The sequence below is a fragment of the Strix uralensis genome, chromosome 4 (assembly GCF_047716275.1).
Source record: "Strix uralensis isolate ZFMK-TIS-50842 chromosome 4, bStrUra1, whole genome shotgun sequence".
Classification (NCBI taxonomy): Eukaryota; Metazoa; Chordata; class Aves; order Strigiformes; family Strigidae; genus Strix; species Strix uralensis.
In genome coordinates this window covers 40,393,578-40,406,234 of record NC_133975.1, presented here as the reverse complement: position 1 = coordinate 40,406,234, position 12,657 = coordinate 40,393,578, and the positions used below count along the sequence as shown (strand labels likewise).

The 12,657-nt window shown below is 39.6% G+C and overlaps 2 protein-coding genes across 6 annotated transcripts in view; one reads left to right on the top strand and one right to left on the bottom strand.

Annotated features, from left to right (window-relative positions):
* ASB5 (ankyrin repeat and SOCS box containing 5) overlaps positions 1–4,586 on the bottom strand; it is a 41,566-nt gene extending 36,980 nt beyond the window's left edge. For 3 of the 5 annotated variants that reach the window (XM_074866424.1, XM_074866426.1, XM_074866428.1), the window contains exons 1-3: positions 4,256–4,586; positions 2,788–2,948; positions 1,898–2,029 (exon numbers count right to left, since the gene is read on the bottom strand). The gene's annotated coding sequence lies outside the window, so the exon portion shown is untranslated. The remainder of the gene's footprint in view (positions 1–1,897; positions 2,030–2,787; positions 2,949–4,255) is intronic. The other 2 variants (XM_074866425.1, XM_074866429.1) reach the window with 2 other exon arrangements.
* On the top strand, positions 4,581–12,286 carry SPCS3 (signal peptidase complex subunit 3). The gene is made up of 5 exons (XM_074866433.1): positions 4,581–4,843; positions 7,013–7,088; positions 9,725–9,799; positions 11,246–11,361; positions 11,843–12,286. Exons 1-5 carry the CDS (start codon positions 4,701–4,703, stop codon positions 11,973–11,975), a joined length of 543 nt encoding a protein of 180 aa, XP_074722534.1. The 5' UTR covers positions 4,581–4,700; the 3' UTR covers positions 11,976–12,286.
* The last annotated feature ends 371 nt before the right edge of the window (positions 12,287–12,657 follow it).

Genomic DNA, 12,657 nt, shown 5'->3' with positions numbered 1-12,657 from the left:
TCTGCAAGTATATGTCACTATACACTGACTCTCAGGGCTAGCGTTCATATCAGAAAGGTTTTTTCCATCCACTAAAATTGGTATCAGTTAAGTGATATCATCATGACAGAGCTTGCAAAACATTCTTTTCCTCAAGCCGAGGCATGACAATCTCTGCTTGGTGCTTTAACAAGAGACATAAAAATACTTTGTGATGAAGAACTTGTAACTGACTTAGGAAATGAGGTAAAACCAGAGTGAGGTGGATCAGCAGCACACAGGCTTCTTGCCACAGAATGCAAAGAACAATGAAGTGTGAAAGCTTCAGCTGAAGCACTGATGTATGAAAGGACTTTACCTAACATGGCTTCGTATGCCATGGAATGGGCAATAGCAAACCTGCCAGGAGCCAAAAATGAACTGCATTGGGCTCCAAAACATACTTAGAGTTGCTTTTGGAGCCAAGAATACTTGGTTCCATCTCCAACGCAACATTCTTATGCCGCTAAATGAGACAGTGTTATAAAATATCAAGTTCATTCTGAAATCAGAAATTTAAAATTTCCTGAGATTTTCTTGCTGAAGGACTAGCAATAAGAATACAGAGGCAAATGAAAATTTACATTTGCTTATTTTCTTATTCTCCATGCTTTGTAGATCCAAAGCAAAAAAACAGAGGTGAGAACGTTAGAAACAAAAACCCTTCCATGCAGTCTGGAAAGACTACTTCTCTTAGCCACAGCCTTTCCACAGCACTTGTAAAAATGGTCCACCTAGAAGAGGTGCTAGCTGAAAGGGGGCTGTTGCAATAGAGACAAAAATTCCCCAAGGTGTTCATGGCCACATTTGTTCTTAATCTTTAATTTATTATTAATCTTCATCTGCACAACGCCACTGCCAGCGCGGCCCAAGAGGCTGTGTGTTGCTATTGCCTCTTAAAGAGTTAACATTTCAATAATTAATAAAAGACATTCAATAAAGGATTTAGCACTTATGGTAAAATTTAGTAAGTATAGACATGGCCCTAGACCAAAAAAAGTTATCTATACAGTCCTCACCTAACTAGCCAGGTGCCGAAAATGCCACAGGCACCTAAACTTTCACATGTATACTTAGAAATTTAAGCTCCAAGAAGGCTGAAGTTGCTACCACGTGGGCTACAGTTAACACCTCCCCTTCACTTGGAATTCACAAACCATACACCCCAAACTGTCAGCCACCTTGAAGCTCCTGCCTATGTGTACCATGTTAGAACCAATCTGACTTCAGCAGAAAAACAAAGAACTCATAGCGATCTCTGCTGATGGTCAATGTCAACACTTGACATTTTGTTTAAAGATGATTAAAGGAATCACTCACTAACTTGAACATCAGAGTAGAAACATATCAACCAGAGAAAGCAAGCTACTTTCAGAAGACTAATCACCAGTTGCTGACTGGGATCAATCTTGTTGAAGTGCCGACACTATAATAAAAGAACACATTAATAGTTCAAAGAGTGCCTAAGAGCACAATTCTGAAGTTGGATAATTCTGGGGAAGGACAGAAGAAGGGAGAATTCTACGTTTCAGAACTGCTCCCAATCCCATCTCTGCATTTTGTTCAGTTGAACAATTGAAATTTCTTGAAGTAAGAACCAGCCTGAGCACTGCCATACCTTAGGTGCTCCGCTGGTCTGGGCCTGAGTAGACTGCTCAGGCACACTGAATACCTTACACCACTGCATCTTAGAAATGGTCTCCCAAACATTTCTGCCTCCCCAAGATTCTATAAATCTGTTTTCAGAATTATAGTATTTGATCAATTCAGACTAAGACAATATATTTACCTGACAGTGACTTCTGACATTAATATTATGCCATTATTCTTTACTAAAAGAACAGATTTTATATTTTTCACAGAACAACTTGGAACTTACCAGCAAACAGCTATTGCGTATAATCCTCTTCCGTTCTTACTTCACAACTGCCTTCTTAATTTCAAAATTTTTCTCCTCTTTTAATTTTGCAAGATTTTCAGTCATCGAAAACCTACAGAAGATTTCTTTGTTCTGAAACAGTAATGGATCAGTCCTTGAATAAACTACACCATCTGTCTTTCCCTGCATACTGTGCTTTTAAGTGACATTTATTTAAGAGTTCTACTAAAAGAAATCCAAAACTACATGAGCAACAGGCATATTTATTAATTTGTCTTAAAACACATGCTAACATGAATTTGGCTAAACCTTTTGATTTCAGTCTTCTTGAGGTACTTGACTGCTTTGGAAATTTCACTACTTTACTCCTACAGGTTCTGCCTTAGTTATTTAAGTTTTCACCAACAGCAGAGTTGTTTAATATCTAATGAAAAACTGAGTACCCACTATAAGAACTAAAAGCAAGAGCAAAGGCAAATGAGCCTTTTGTTTGCATATATAAGAAAATAATAGCATTCACATTTGGAACTATCTTGTTGATTATAGCAAAGATTTAACAACTTCAAATGTTTAGGTTCCCCAGTTTGCAGTAAAATCTTCCTTTTGTTTCTAAGTCTTCAAATATTTTTGTGAAAAGTACCCACTTTTCAGTAACAGTTATCCAAGGTTTCAGTAACACTATGTTCCATAAACCATAAATCAAAAACCTTTACCTCACAACAATGAACATTTTGAATAGAAAATCAAAACATAAAGTAACAACTAGTCAATAAAACCTTTGCAAAAGAAACTCTCTGTGTTTCTGAAACTCTTCTGAAATACCAGGAAGGTCAAGAATTATCAAATGCAAACTGGCAGAGTTTATCATCAGAACATTGCAATGAACTTACCCTCTTTGGGCCAGTGACTGATTTCATTATGGCAAATGCACAGACACAGAAACCAACAGCATAGTGGAACAGAGGTTCCCAGCTGCAAGGAATGTCTCCACATCCTTCACATCCTGCATTTAATAATAGTGCTAAACAGAGATGTGCTGCAGATACTCAAGCTGGGTGGAAACACAGAGCATTAGTATGATCTTTTGCCTCTTCCATTCCCAACATTTATTTGCAAAGATTTTTCTTCCCTGAATCACAGACCTGACTCTGTTACAGGGGAGGAGAAGAAACAGCACCATCATTACAGAACTTATGAATTTCAAAATGTCCTGACAGTCCACACCTTCTTCTCCCTATCCCTTCAGTCACCATGAGGCCTTCCACCTTTTTAGACCCCTGTATCTGAGCTCCTGTATTTACAGCATTGGGATCTTAAGCGCTGGGAAGAAGTTAAATATAACTGAACCACTGCTGACACCTGTTGTCCACACCGAGAAATCTGTGTTATTTAGGCCTGGTGTACTTAATACAGTGGAATATGGAAAAAACCCCAAAACACCAGTATACAGGCTCTCTTTCCCCCTCCAGTTCTCAGACTCATAATGTTGCAGGTCCTGGGAGCAGGAATGGGTGCCAAGCAGAGACCTAAGAACAGGAGTTAGAAACCACCTTACTACATAAGCTAAGCTTTGTTAGCACCAATTTGAAGCAAAATTTCAACGAACTCAGAGGGGTAAGGTGAAAGACTGCCTCATCCTGAGAATGGTGCAGGACCACTGAGCTGTCTGGTAAAGAAAAAGGATTCCAGTGACATGCTGTGCTACTAAATAAGGTTTCTAGACAAGATATTTACATACTGTGTATGTATGCAACAAAGCAGAAATGAATAGGAACATCCTATAGGAAACAAGGTTATGAATGGCAAGGCACAATGCCAATGAAAGGAAGATCTAGACATCAAGCGAAAAAACAAGCCTTCACCTCAAAAGTTATTTACATTTTATTATATAAATGTAAAAATCCAACAGAGCTACAAATACTAACTTCACTCTAAGAACAAATGCCTTAGTAACATAGCAGGTGGCAATTAATTCATAAAAAATGCTCCAACACGTAACATCCCTTTTTTCCCCCCAAAGTTATGAAGGAACTAGGGTAAGAATATATACTGCTAGAATTAATGGCAAGAGTAGTGAATAGCAACGCCACGAAGCCCTCCACCGGGGCCCACTCCCAGATGTGCCTCCCCCATGTGCTGCTCTGAGGGGCCACGGCTGTGAGCAGCACTGGGGACCTTCCCACAGCCACGCAGGAGATAGACACGCCACTGCAGCACCTGCTCACAGAAGGAAAATAAACCACCCACAGCTGAACAGAACAGAACTAAGCAGGCACATCTTGCCTTCAGGTATTTTTTCTTCTACAAACCAGACCGATGCAGAAATACTGTACAGGCTCTTTTATGAAAGTCAGTCACCTTTGATACACCACAGCCAAAGGGGATAACCCTCTTCTTTATCCGAACTCCCAAGTGTGAAAGGGGTCTGGGAGGGCGCGGGTCCCAAAAGGCATCGCGGCGCAAAACTAACAGCTATGCAGTAGGAGCACACACGGGGGGCAGCAGAGGACCAGCCAGGAAGCAGGCGGGCCCTCAGCTACAGGCCGCGCCGCCATGCTGCGACCGGCGGAAGCGGGAGGGCACCGCCCCCGCCGCGAGCGCAGGCGCGGGAGGCGTGTGGCCCCGCCCCAGAGGGCGGGCTCTCGGCGAGGCCACGCCCCTCCCTCCGCCGGCCCAGTGAAGGCGCCGCCGCCCGTTTCCTGCCGCGTCCCAGCGCTGCCGGGCCCGCGGGAGCCGCCCCCCTTCCGAGCAGCGGCCGGAGCCTGGGAGCCTGCGCGGCGCGGCGGCCGGGCCGAGCGGGGAGATGAACACGGTGCTGTCCCGGGCCAACTCGCTCTTCGCCTTCTCTTTGAGCGTGATGGCGGCGCTCACCTTCGGCTGCTTCATCACCACCGCCTTCAAGGAGCGCAGCGTGCCCGTCAGCATCGCCGTCTCCCGGGTCACGCTGTGAGTGCGGGCGGGAAAGGGGAGGGAGTGGCGGCGGAGGGCCGGGCCGGGCGGCGGCTGCCCGCCGGCGCGGGGAAGGGGCTTGTCTGGGGGCCCCAGCGCCCGGCCGCGGGGCGGCGGCGGCGGCCCTTACCGCTGCCGCTCCGGCGGCTGCCCCGGCCGGGGCCGCGGAGGTCCCCGCTTCCTGCCCGCGCCCTCGCTCCCGCCTGCGCCAATGGGGGAGCCCCACGACGGCGCTCCGCCGCCGCACGCCCCGGCCGGGCGGGAGCTGGGGCGGCGCCGCCCGCCTTGGGCGTTTCGCTGCCGGTCAGCGCGGCAAACTGCAGGGACGTAAGCGAATGTACGGTTTCTCTCCCTAGTACCTCTCTTTTAATTAAGTAGTTCCCTTGGGTTTTTCCTCGAACTCGGTGACAGTGGCCTGACTGGGCTGGTTTATCTTCCCGTGAGATGCACCAGGTGTGGAATACGTGATACCACATCAAAAGCATGTTGCCCACGTGACGCAATATGCCGATGCAAATTTGTGCCAGGGAACCTTTTTTACTTTTTTTTTTTTTTTAAAAGGAAACTGTCACAGGAAACTTTCGTCAAGTTAAGTGTGTATGGCCGTAGTTTCACGAGCAGTTGAGCAGCTGCTACAGCCTCCAAAAAGTGGAAGTCTTTGCTACTGCTTTTAGCCACATGGTCCTTTACCGGAGCTGCACAGGCGAATGGGGCTCATAGAAGACTGAGCTGTTTTAGCTCGACTAATGAGTTCATTTAGTTTGGTTTTGGCCAAGTCAGTGAGCTAAAGCAGCTCATGGAGTTTTGGACCACCCCAAGGTACGTGGCAGGAGTGGATGGCTAGCGGCAGGGTTCGAAAGGGGAGGTGAATGCAAATAAAGGGTGTGAACTGCCAGTGCCTTTTGTATTGGTATAATCTCTCGTGGAAATAAATTCTGTATTTATGCTAGATTGAGGATTGCAAACAATATAAAACCACCATAAAAGCATATTTTTGAGTGCTCTGATGAGCTTGATGAGTATGAAGTAGCATACTAATACCTAATTTGTATGAAACTTACAGTGTTATACCAGTCCCTTCCACAATGCGCTGATCTGGTATTAATGAGAGATGTTATACCTTAGTTGCTTTTCTTGGAACTTCTGAGAAGTTCTGCATGCCCCAGGCTTAAGGCCCATTACTCCACCACATTGACAGTGATTCAGAAATGAAGTCAAGTGCTTGATAAGGGTTACTGCTTAAAAAGACGTTGCTTTTTGCAAAGGGATGGAAATTCATAGCAAGGCCTGCATTGGGAAGTCTTGCTGGTGTTTTTCTTAACTATTGTCTCCAAAAGTGTTTTTTCTGCTGGTAAACTTTTTTTTCTTTGAGATTACTAAGATTAATTTTAATGAAATGATATTTTAATGGACTAATCTTCAAGCTGGAATAAATGTAAGAAGCTCATAATTCATAAAATTTTTGTTACATTAGCTGATTGCCAGCCTGCTTATGGTATTCTTCCTTGTAGAGGGTAAGTTGGGTAAATTGATAAGCTTTGTGAATACATATGAAAATATCTTCTGTGTGTCATTTTCCAGTTTCTTTTTCTAATGTGGTTTAGTATGGCAATGTCAGATATTCCTCCAAACATTGATGTGTAATAATAATGTAGAAAACACATTCCAGTGAGAAATCTTCTAAGTTGTGTGAATTACAAACATAAACTCTGTTTATCAGAATGGCTGAAGTGTCTTGTATGAGACTGAGCACTAGAGGCTTTTTTTATGGAAAGTTGAGAAATAATATTGAAAATCATTGCCAGCAGACAGCTATGCTGGCGGTGTTCCAGTCAGCTTTATATATTTGCGGATGGCTAACACATATTTTACTAAAATGAAATGTGTTGCAGTTTAGGTACAGATACAGATTTTTGTTAACAGGAAAAAGTCTATAGGCTGTTTGTATAATTTAGACTACTGTGGTGGCAAGGTCTGTCATTCAAAACGGGCTCTGTAGTTTCTGGAAGGCAGGTTTTATTTTGTTATGTTGACTATATTTTAGCCAAAAGTATTTAAAAGAAAGTACAGGAAATGGATGAGAGAAATATGTAATAAGAATAATTTATGTAATGCATGAAAGAGAAATAATGAGGAAAGATAATCTTGTGTTTTGTTTTGTCTTAGAAAAAATGTAGAAGATTTCACTGGACCTAGAGAAAGAAGTGATCTGGGATTCATCACATTTGACATTACTGCAGATATCCTTAATGGAAAAAATGGTTTGCAAACACTTTGAAATAAGAACATCTTTACATCTATTTTTGTTACCACTTAATGTTCAGATATTCAGGACTTGGGGAAAACTAGCAATTTGTCTTAAAATATAAATTTAAAGCAGTGAAAAGTAGTATTTACATAGCTAGGGCAGTAAAATAGAACTTGGAGTAGCTGTTCTGTCTTTAGTAGATGACACAGGGCATGTTTTCTCTCTTTTTTTTTTTTAAATTCCTGGTTTTAAAATGAAGCTCTATAGTGAAGTGCACTGTATCTAATCATGGGAACTGTATTTTAACATCTGGACGGTGTTACCGTTAAGTATGTATTGCTGGTTTGAGGTGTGAATTAATTATAGGGTTTATATAACATACTGTTTTGACTGTCATACTGAATCTAGAAACTCCAGTGCACTTTTCAAACTTTGTTGTGAGGTTTTCAAAGTTCTGGCCACATAATAATTGCATACGAGTACCTGTCTTCCTTTAAAAATGAAAAGACATTGTAATCCTTTACTTGCTTAGATGTTAAACTATCAAATCTTTAATGTTGCATATTATGAAATTCATTGGGAAGCATATGAGGTACTACAAAATTTATCACATTACTTTTTGGCCTCTTTCTCATTGCTGTTACCTTTTTGTGACTTTTCTTTTGTATTTTTCTGCTTCCCTGTTAGCGTCTTTTTTTATTGAGGAAAGAGGGTTATGTGGGGATGTTTTGGTTTTGTTTTGCATAGGTTTTTTGACAGTAGAAGGGTATAATTCTTAGGATTTAGGGTCTTGATGTTAAAAAAAAAAAAATCTGTGTTTTTCTGCAGAAGTCAGTATGAGACAGCATGCTTTACCTCAGGTGATTACACTAAACCTTGCTTTGCAGCTGGGCTGAGATTCTTGAGATTTTTCCCTGTCTGCTGTTTTTTGTCACTGTTAGGCAAGGCATTGATTACCTCGGTGTTTCAGTTGCCCTGTTTTGGAGAATACGACATTGTGTAAGTAGACCAAACAAAATAGAAGTCTTGAATGCATGTGAATGCTGGATAAACAGGTTAATCACATTTTTGCAGATGTGCGTTACACAGGAATAAGTGGGATTTTTTTTATCAGATGGAAGCAGGAGACGTGAAGTCCTAAGTCTGAGTTTTACCTCTGAAATGCTTATACATATTAAAATCAGAGACTAAAATTCAAAAGCAGATGAATTGTATGCAGTGTATATAGGAGGAGACAGAGCAAGGCAGGACAGGACCGCTAAAAGAAATGTTCTTGTACAAGGATTAGTCTGCAGTATGTGGACATAAAGATTCCATGTTTTAATGACTTCTAATAGTAGCAGTAGTTTTATACTTTTTATGTAAATCTCTGACTTAATCTTTCATGCCTGGCATAAATAAACCTTGCAGTGTGTAGGGTTGTAAGATACAACTTTCTGGTTATTTTTTTTGGACAAAATTTGTAAAGAGCTACTGGTACGTGGGCTCTCTTAACTAAGGGAAACAAGTTGTTAGTCCTAGGAAGAATTAAGTAAAATGACAGAAAAAGAAACTAGAGAAAGGAAAGGGGAGGAGACAGTTTTCACAAACTCTTTTTAGCTTATTTAATTCGTGGCTAACTTCAGCAAGTGTTAAGAAATCCTACAAAGGAGATCTTCAGAATCTTGTTTTGAGTTAGGTGATGAAAAATGTTCAAGTAAAATAGCTCTATCCTTGCAGCAACAGAAGTTAATTATTAAATTCTTTCCTTACTTGCCTTTTGAATTAGCGGCTTAACATGAGTCAGTCTTGGGATGAGCGAAACAAGATAGAACAGCTTTTGCAGCTGGTTGGGGAATCAATTTATTCTTTGAGATAATGTCAAATAGAATAAAAAACAAGACTGGAATAAAAGTGAGTTAAAAGGTCTTTTCCTTAGCAGTCACACATGGTGCATTTTATTGCTAAGTAAGCAGACAAGTATTTAGAATAACAGCCTTATCATACTGACACTCTCAAATGGCAGTCATCAGTTCTTTACTGTTGATCAAAAATCTGAGCAGTTTTGTTCCAGTCTAATAAGCTGACTTTCTTTGTAGTAAGTAGGTAATTAAATTTGCTAATTCCTGAGGTCCCTTCCAATATGCAATACTTCCCATCTACTAACTTCTCTAATGTGGGTATTATAGGCTCTTTCAACTCTCTATGCTCTGTTAATTTTGTGTTTATATATTATTTAATGCCACTGTATCTCAATCCACAGTTAGATACCAGTTGACAGTATGAATAATTGCCTTGAAGGTATTTACTGAAGAATTCTGTCTTGCTTTTTATGTTTAAGGTTTTATAATAGATTGTCTAGCAGTGGATTATTGTTACTAGGTTGCAGTGTCAAATATAGAACTCTTAAATCATTGGAGGAAATAGCTGTTAGATTTCTTAAATAGTAAAAAAAAAACCAGCCCCAAAACCTGTTGCTTTAATAGGATTAAAATATATATTAGAACTCCTGGAAGGGCTCTGATTTATAAATAAGATGAGGTATGTTGAAAGGTAAGAACTCACTGTAATTATCATAGTCTATATAATCTTGTAAAAATAAAACAAGGTTATGTAAGTACAATATGGTATATTTCTTAACTTGCATACATCTGCAGAGTATATTTGACTGGAATGTTAAACAATTGTTTCTATATTTGTCTGCAGAATATTCAACAAAAAACAATGTAAGTATCAAAAAGTTGAAGCAATTACTCATTTTGTACTGCAGCTATTTTTAACATTCTGAAGGTCTGCTGGGAAGAGTTAAGGCACCAGCATTTCCTACTAGCTTGGACCGGTTTTACTGGCCTTCAAGATTGTTATTTTATTGACAGGTTAACTGCCAGGTGGGAAATTCACCCCCATGAAACCTAACTTGGTATGTGCCCAGCAGAGTGGGAGAACAGTGACACATGCCTGGTTGTTCACTGACAATAGTGGACTGTAAATGATTTTTTTTTTCACTTATTTGTTCCGTTTGTTTTACTTTTCCCTAATGTTCTGCAGTTGACTGCTGTTAGAAACAAGATGTAGTGACCTTTGGTCTGGCCAGGTGTGGTGGGTCTTTTGTTCATAGATCCACAGATGTGTTTGCCTGTACCAGTTACTGTAGCCCCATAATACATTTATGCTATCTGGTCATACTTCTCAAAATAATTGGCCTTGCTGCGTCCGTTAAATTGGTTGCTACTGATACTTCACTTTGGATAGCTGAAGGCTTTTTTCACTGATCTGGTAGGAGCTATGTACAACAGTGTATGGAAATAAATTACCTTAATGAAACATCATGATGCCATGGTACCACTGAATTCTAGTCAAAGCTACTGTGGTCACTTTGCAAGGATATAGTGAAAGCTTGGGGTTTTTTCTTAACTTTTTACACAAAACTATCTCCCTACTTCTTTTTTATTTTAAAGTACCTTGGTTACTTTATACATGCCAATACTGTGTTTGTACTAAAATAGTTTTTAGGGTTCTATATCTGGGACTTTGTTGTCTTATTTCATCTTAGGGTTTTTTTTTTCACATCAATAGTTCTTACAAATATTGAGAAATATTTTTTTCTAAATTGTTCTGTAAGGTACTAAACAAGACTCTTTAGCACCTAACTACTTAAAAGAACAGTATAAAGTTTCAAATACTTGAGATTTTGGGGTCAGTCTTTTGATTTGTTCATACAATTGTTGGAGTTACACTTGCAATTCCAGTAGGTTTTTTTCATTAAAGTTGGAAAAATGTTAAATATCTAGGCAGTGTCATGATAGCTCAATTTAAGTCCTTTATTTGAAACAAAGTCAAAATACTGCTTGAAAAGTGACTTAACTTTGCAATTCAAAAGGAAAACCCATCATTCTTTGTAAGACTTTGAAAGTTTATGACTTTCTTTTTTTAAATGACTTTCTCGTGTTTTACTGAGCTGTTCTTCGTTGTTCCCATTTATTCTGTGCCACATCTCAGTCTGTAGTAATACTATTTTCCCTCCTGTAAAGCATTATTTTGTTAAATTAGTTATGGATTACAAGCATGTATTTCAACTTCAGGGTTTTTAGATGAACAATGCTGTGAAATTCCAGTGACTGAATACGATCTTGTAAGGTACCTTGCCGACTTAATTACAATTCTGGTTTTAGGCTCTAAACCAGGTGGTCCTTTGGGACAAGATAATGTTGAGAGGCGATAACCCAAGGCTGTTCTTGAAAGACATGAAGTCAAAGTACTTTTTCTTCGATGATGGAAATGGTCTCAAGTAAGTAAATCCTTTTCTAATTATTGTTCATGGTGTCTTGATTTACTTGCTTACTTTGCATTTTATATGTGGTTTTACTGCCGTGGTAAGGTACATGTATTCTATCATATTCTGTCAGTCTACTGCATCTTTGTAGCTTGACTGTTAGAAGATGACCTTGTAATACAAGATATCCTGTTTCTTCTGTAGACGAGAAGATACACTGCTAATATAAGCAATAGGCTTCTGGGTTTCTGTTTCCAATATTCTTGTCTGTGTAGAGTTGTTTCTGTGATGCACTCCACTACAAAGGAGTTAGGTAACAGAAAAAAAAAAAAGGCTTATCTGGGAAATAGATAATACTTCATGAAGTAACTACATAAAATGAAAAAGCCCATTGTTTCTGACTCATGAAAACAATTTGTATCCTAATTTATTTACTATTGTTAATTAAATTGGTTAACTTGAGTATTTGTACTGATAGTCTTTGTTGCTTTTGCAGGGGAAACAGGAATGTCACTTTGACTCTCTCCTGGAATGTTGTACCAAATGCTGGCATTCTACCTCTTGTAACAGGATCAGGACATGTGTCTGTACCTTTCCCAGATACCTATGAAACAACGAAAAGTTATTAAATTATAATACTGAATCCTAAGCAAGATATTTTTATACTTGTATATTGTGAATAAATTTTATGGCAGTTTCTTCTCACATCCCATGCAACCCTTCAGTGAAAGGTACTTAATTTCCTCAGCATAGCAGAAGGAAATGGAAGTTCAGGTGTGTTTGGGGTTTTTTAATTGAAACACTGAAGCTGAAACTTAAGGGAAAGGTGAATTGCACAGTAATGTTTTGGGGGGGTGGGAAACCGAGGATTTCTGTTTTTTCTCCTGGCCATCTGGGTATAGATCTCATTTTCTTTTAAATAAACATTTTTAAACCAGAAGGTAGACTTACTGTGGTTTTTTGAGGTACTGTGATAGTTATTTAGTCTGTGTAGAACTCAAATACACCTTCTGGAGTCAGTTTCTGCGAGTGCCTGAAGGAAATGGCTATTCTGGTTTACAGCATTTTGCTAAATGTGCATGCTTAGCGTGTTACAGGAGGTAAGCTTGGTCCTTTTTAGGACTGCCAACAACTACTTTGAAAACCAATAGTTCATTATCTGTCAGCCTGTAGATCTTGTTTTGTGTACCATTGATGTAGCCCACATGCAATTCTGTATTATAAAACATTTTAATAACTGCTTAAAATGCAGCTAACTGGAAGAATAAAAAAATCTTTTCAGTGTATGAAGCATAAGTCAGTAAGAAAAGA

Bases quoted from the DNA above. Each gene is read 5' to 3' on its own strand.
- SPCS3 (XM_074866433.1), top strand. From the start codon at position 4,701: ATGAACACGGTGCTGTCCCGGGCCAACTCGCTCTTCGCCTTCTCTTTG. The intron at 7,089-9,724 runs ATCCTTAATGGA...ACTTGCATACAT, and splicing joins CATTTGACATTACTGCAGAT to CTGCAGAGTATATTTGACTG. The intron at 9,800-11,245 runs GTAAGTATCAAA...TTCTGGTTTTAG, and splicing joins AATATTCAACAAAAAACAAT to GCTCTAAACCAGGTGGTCCT.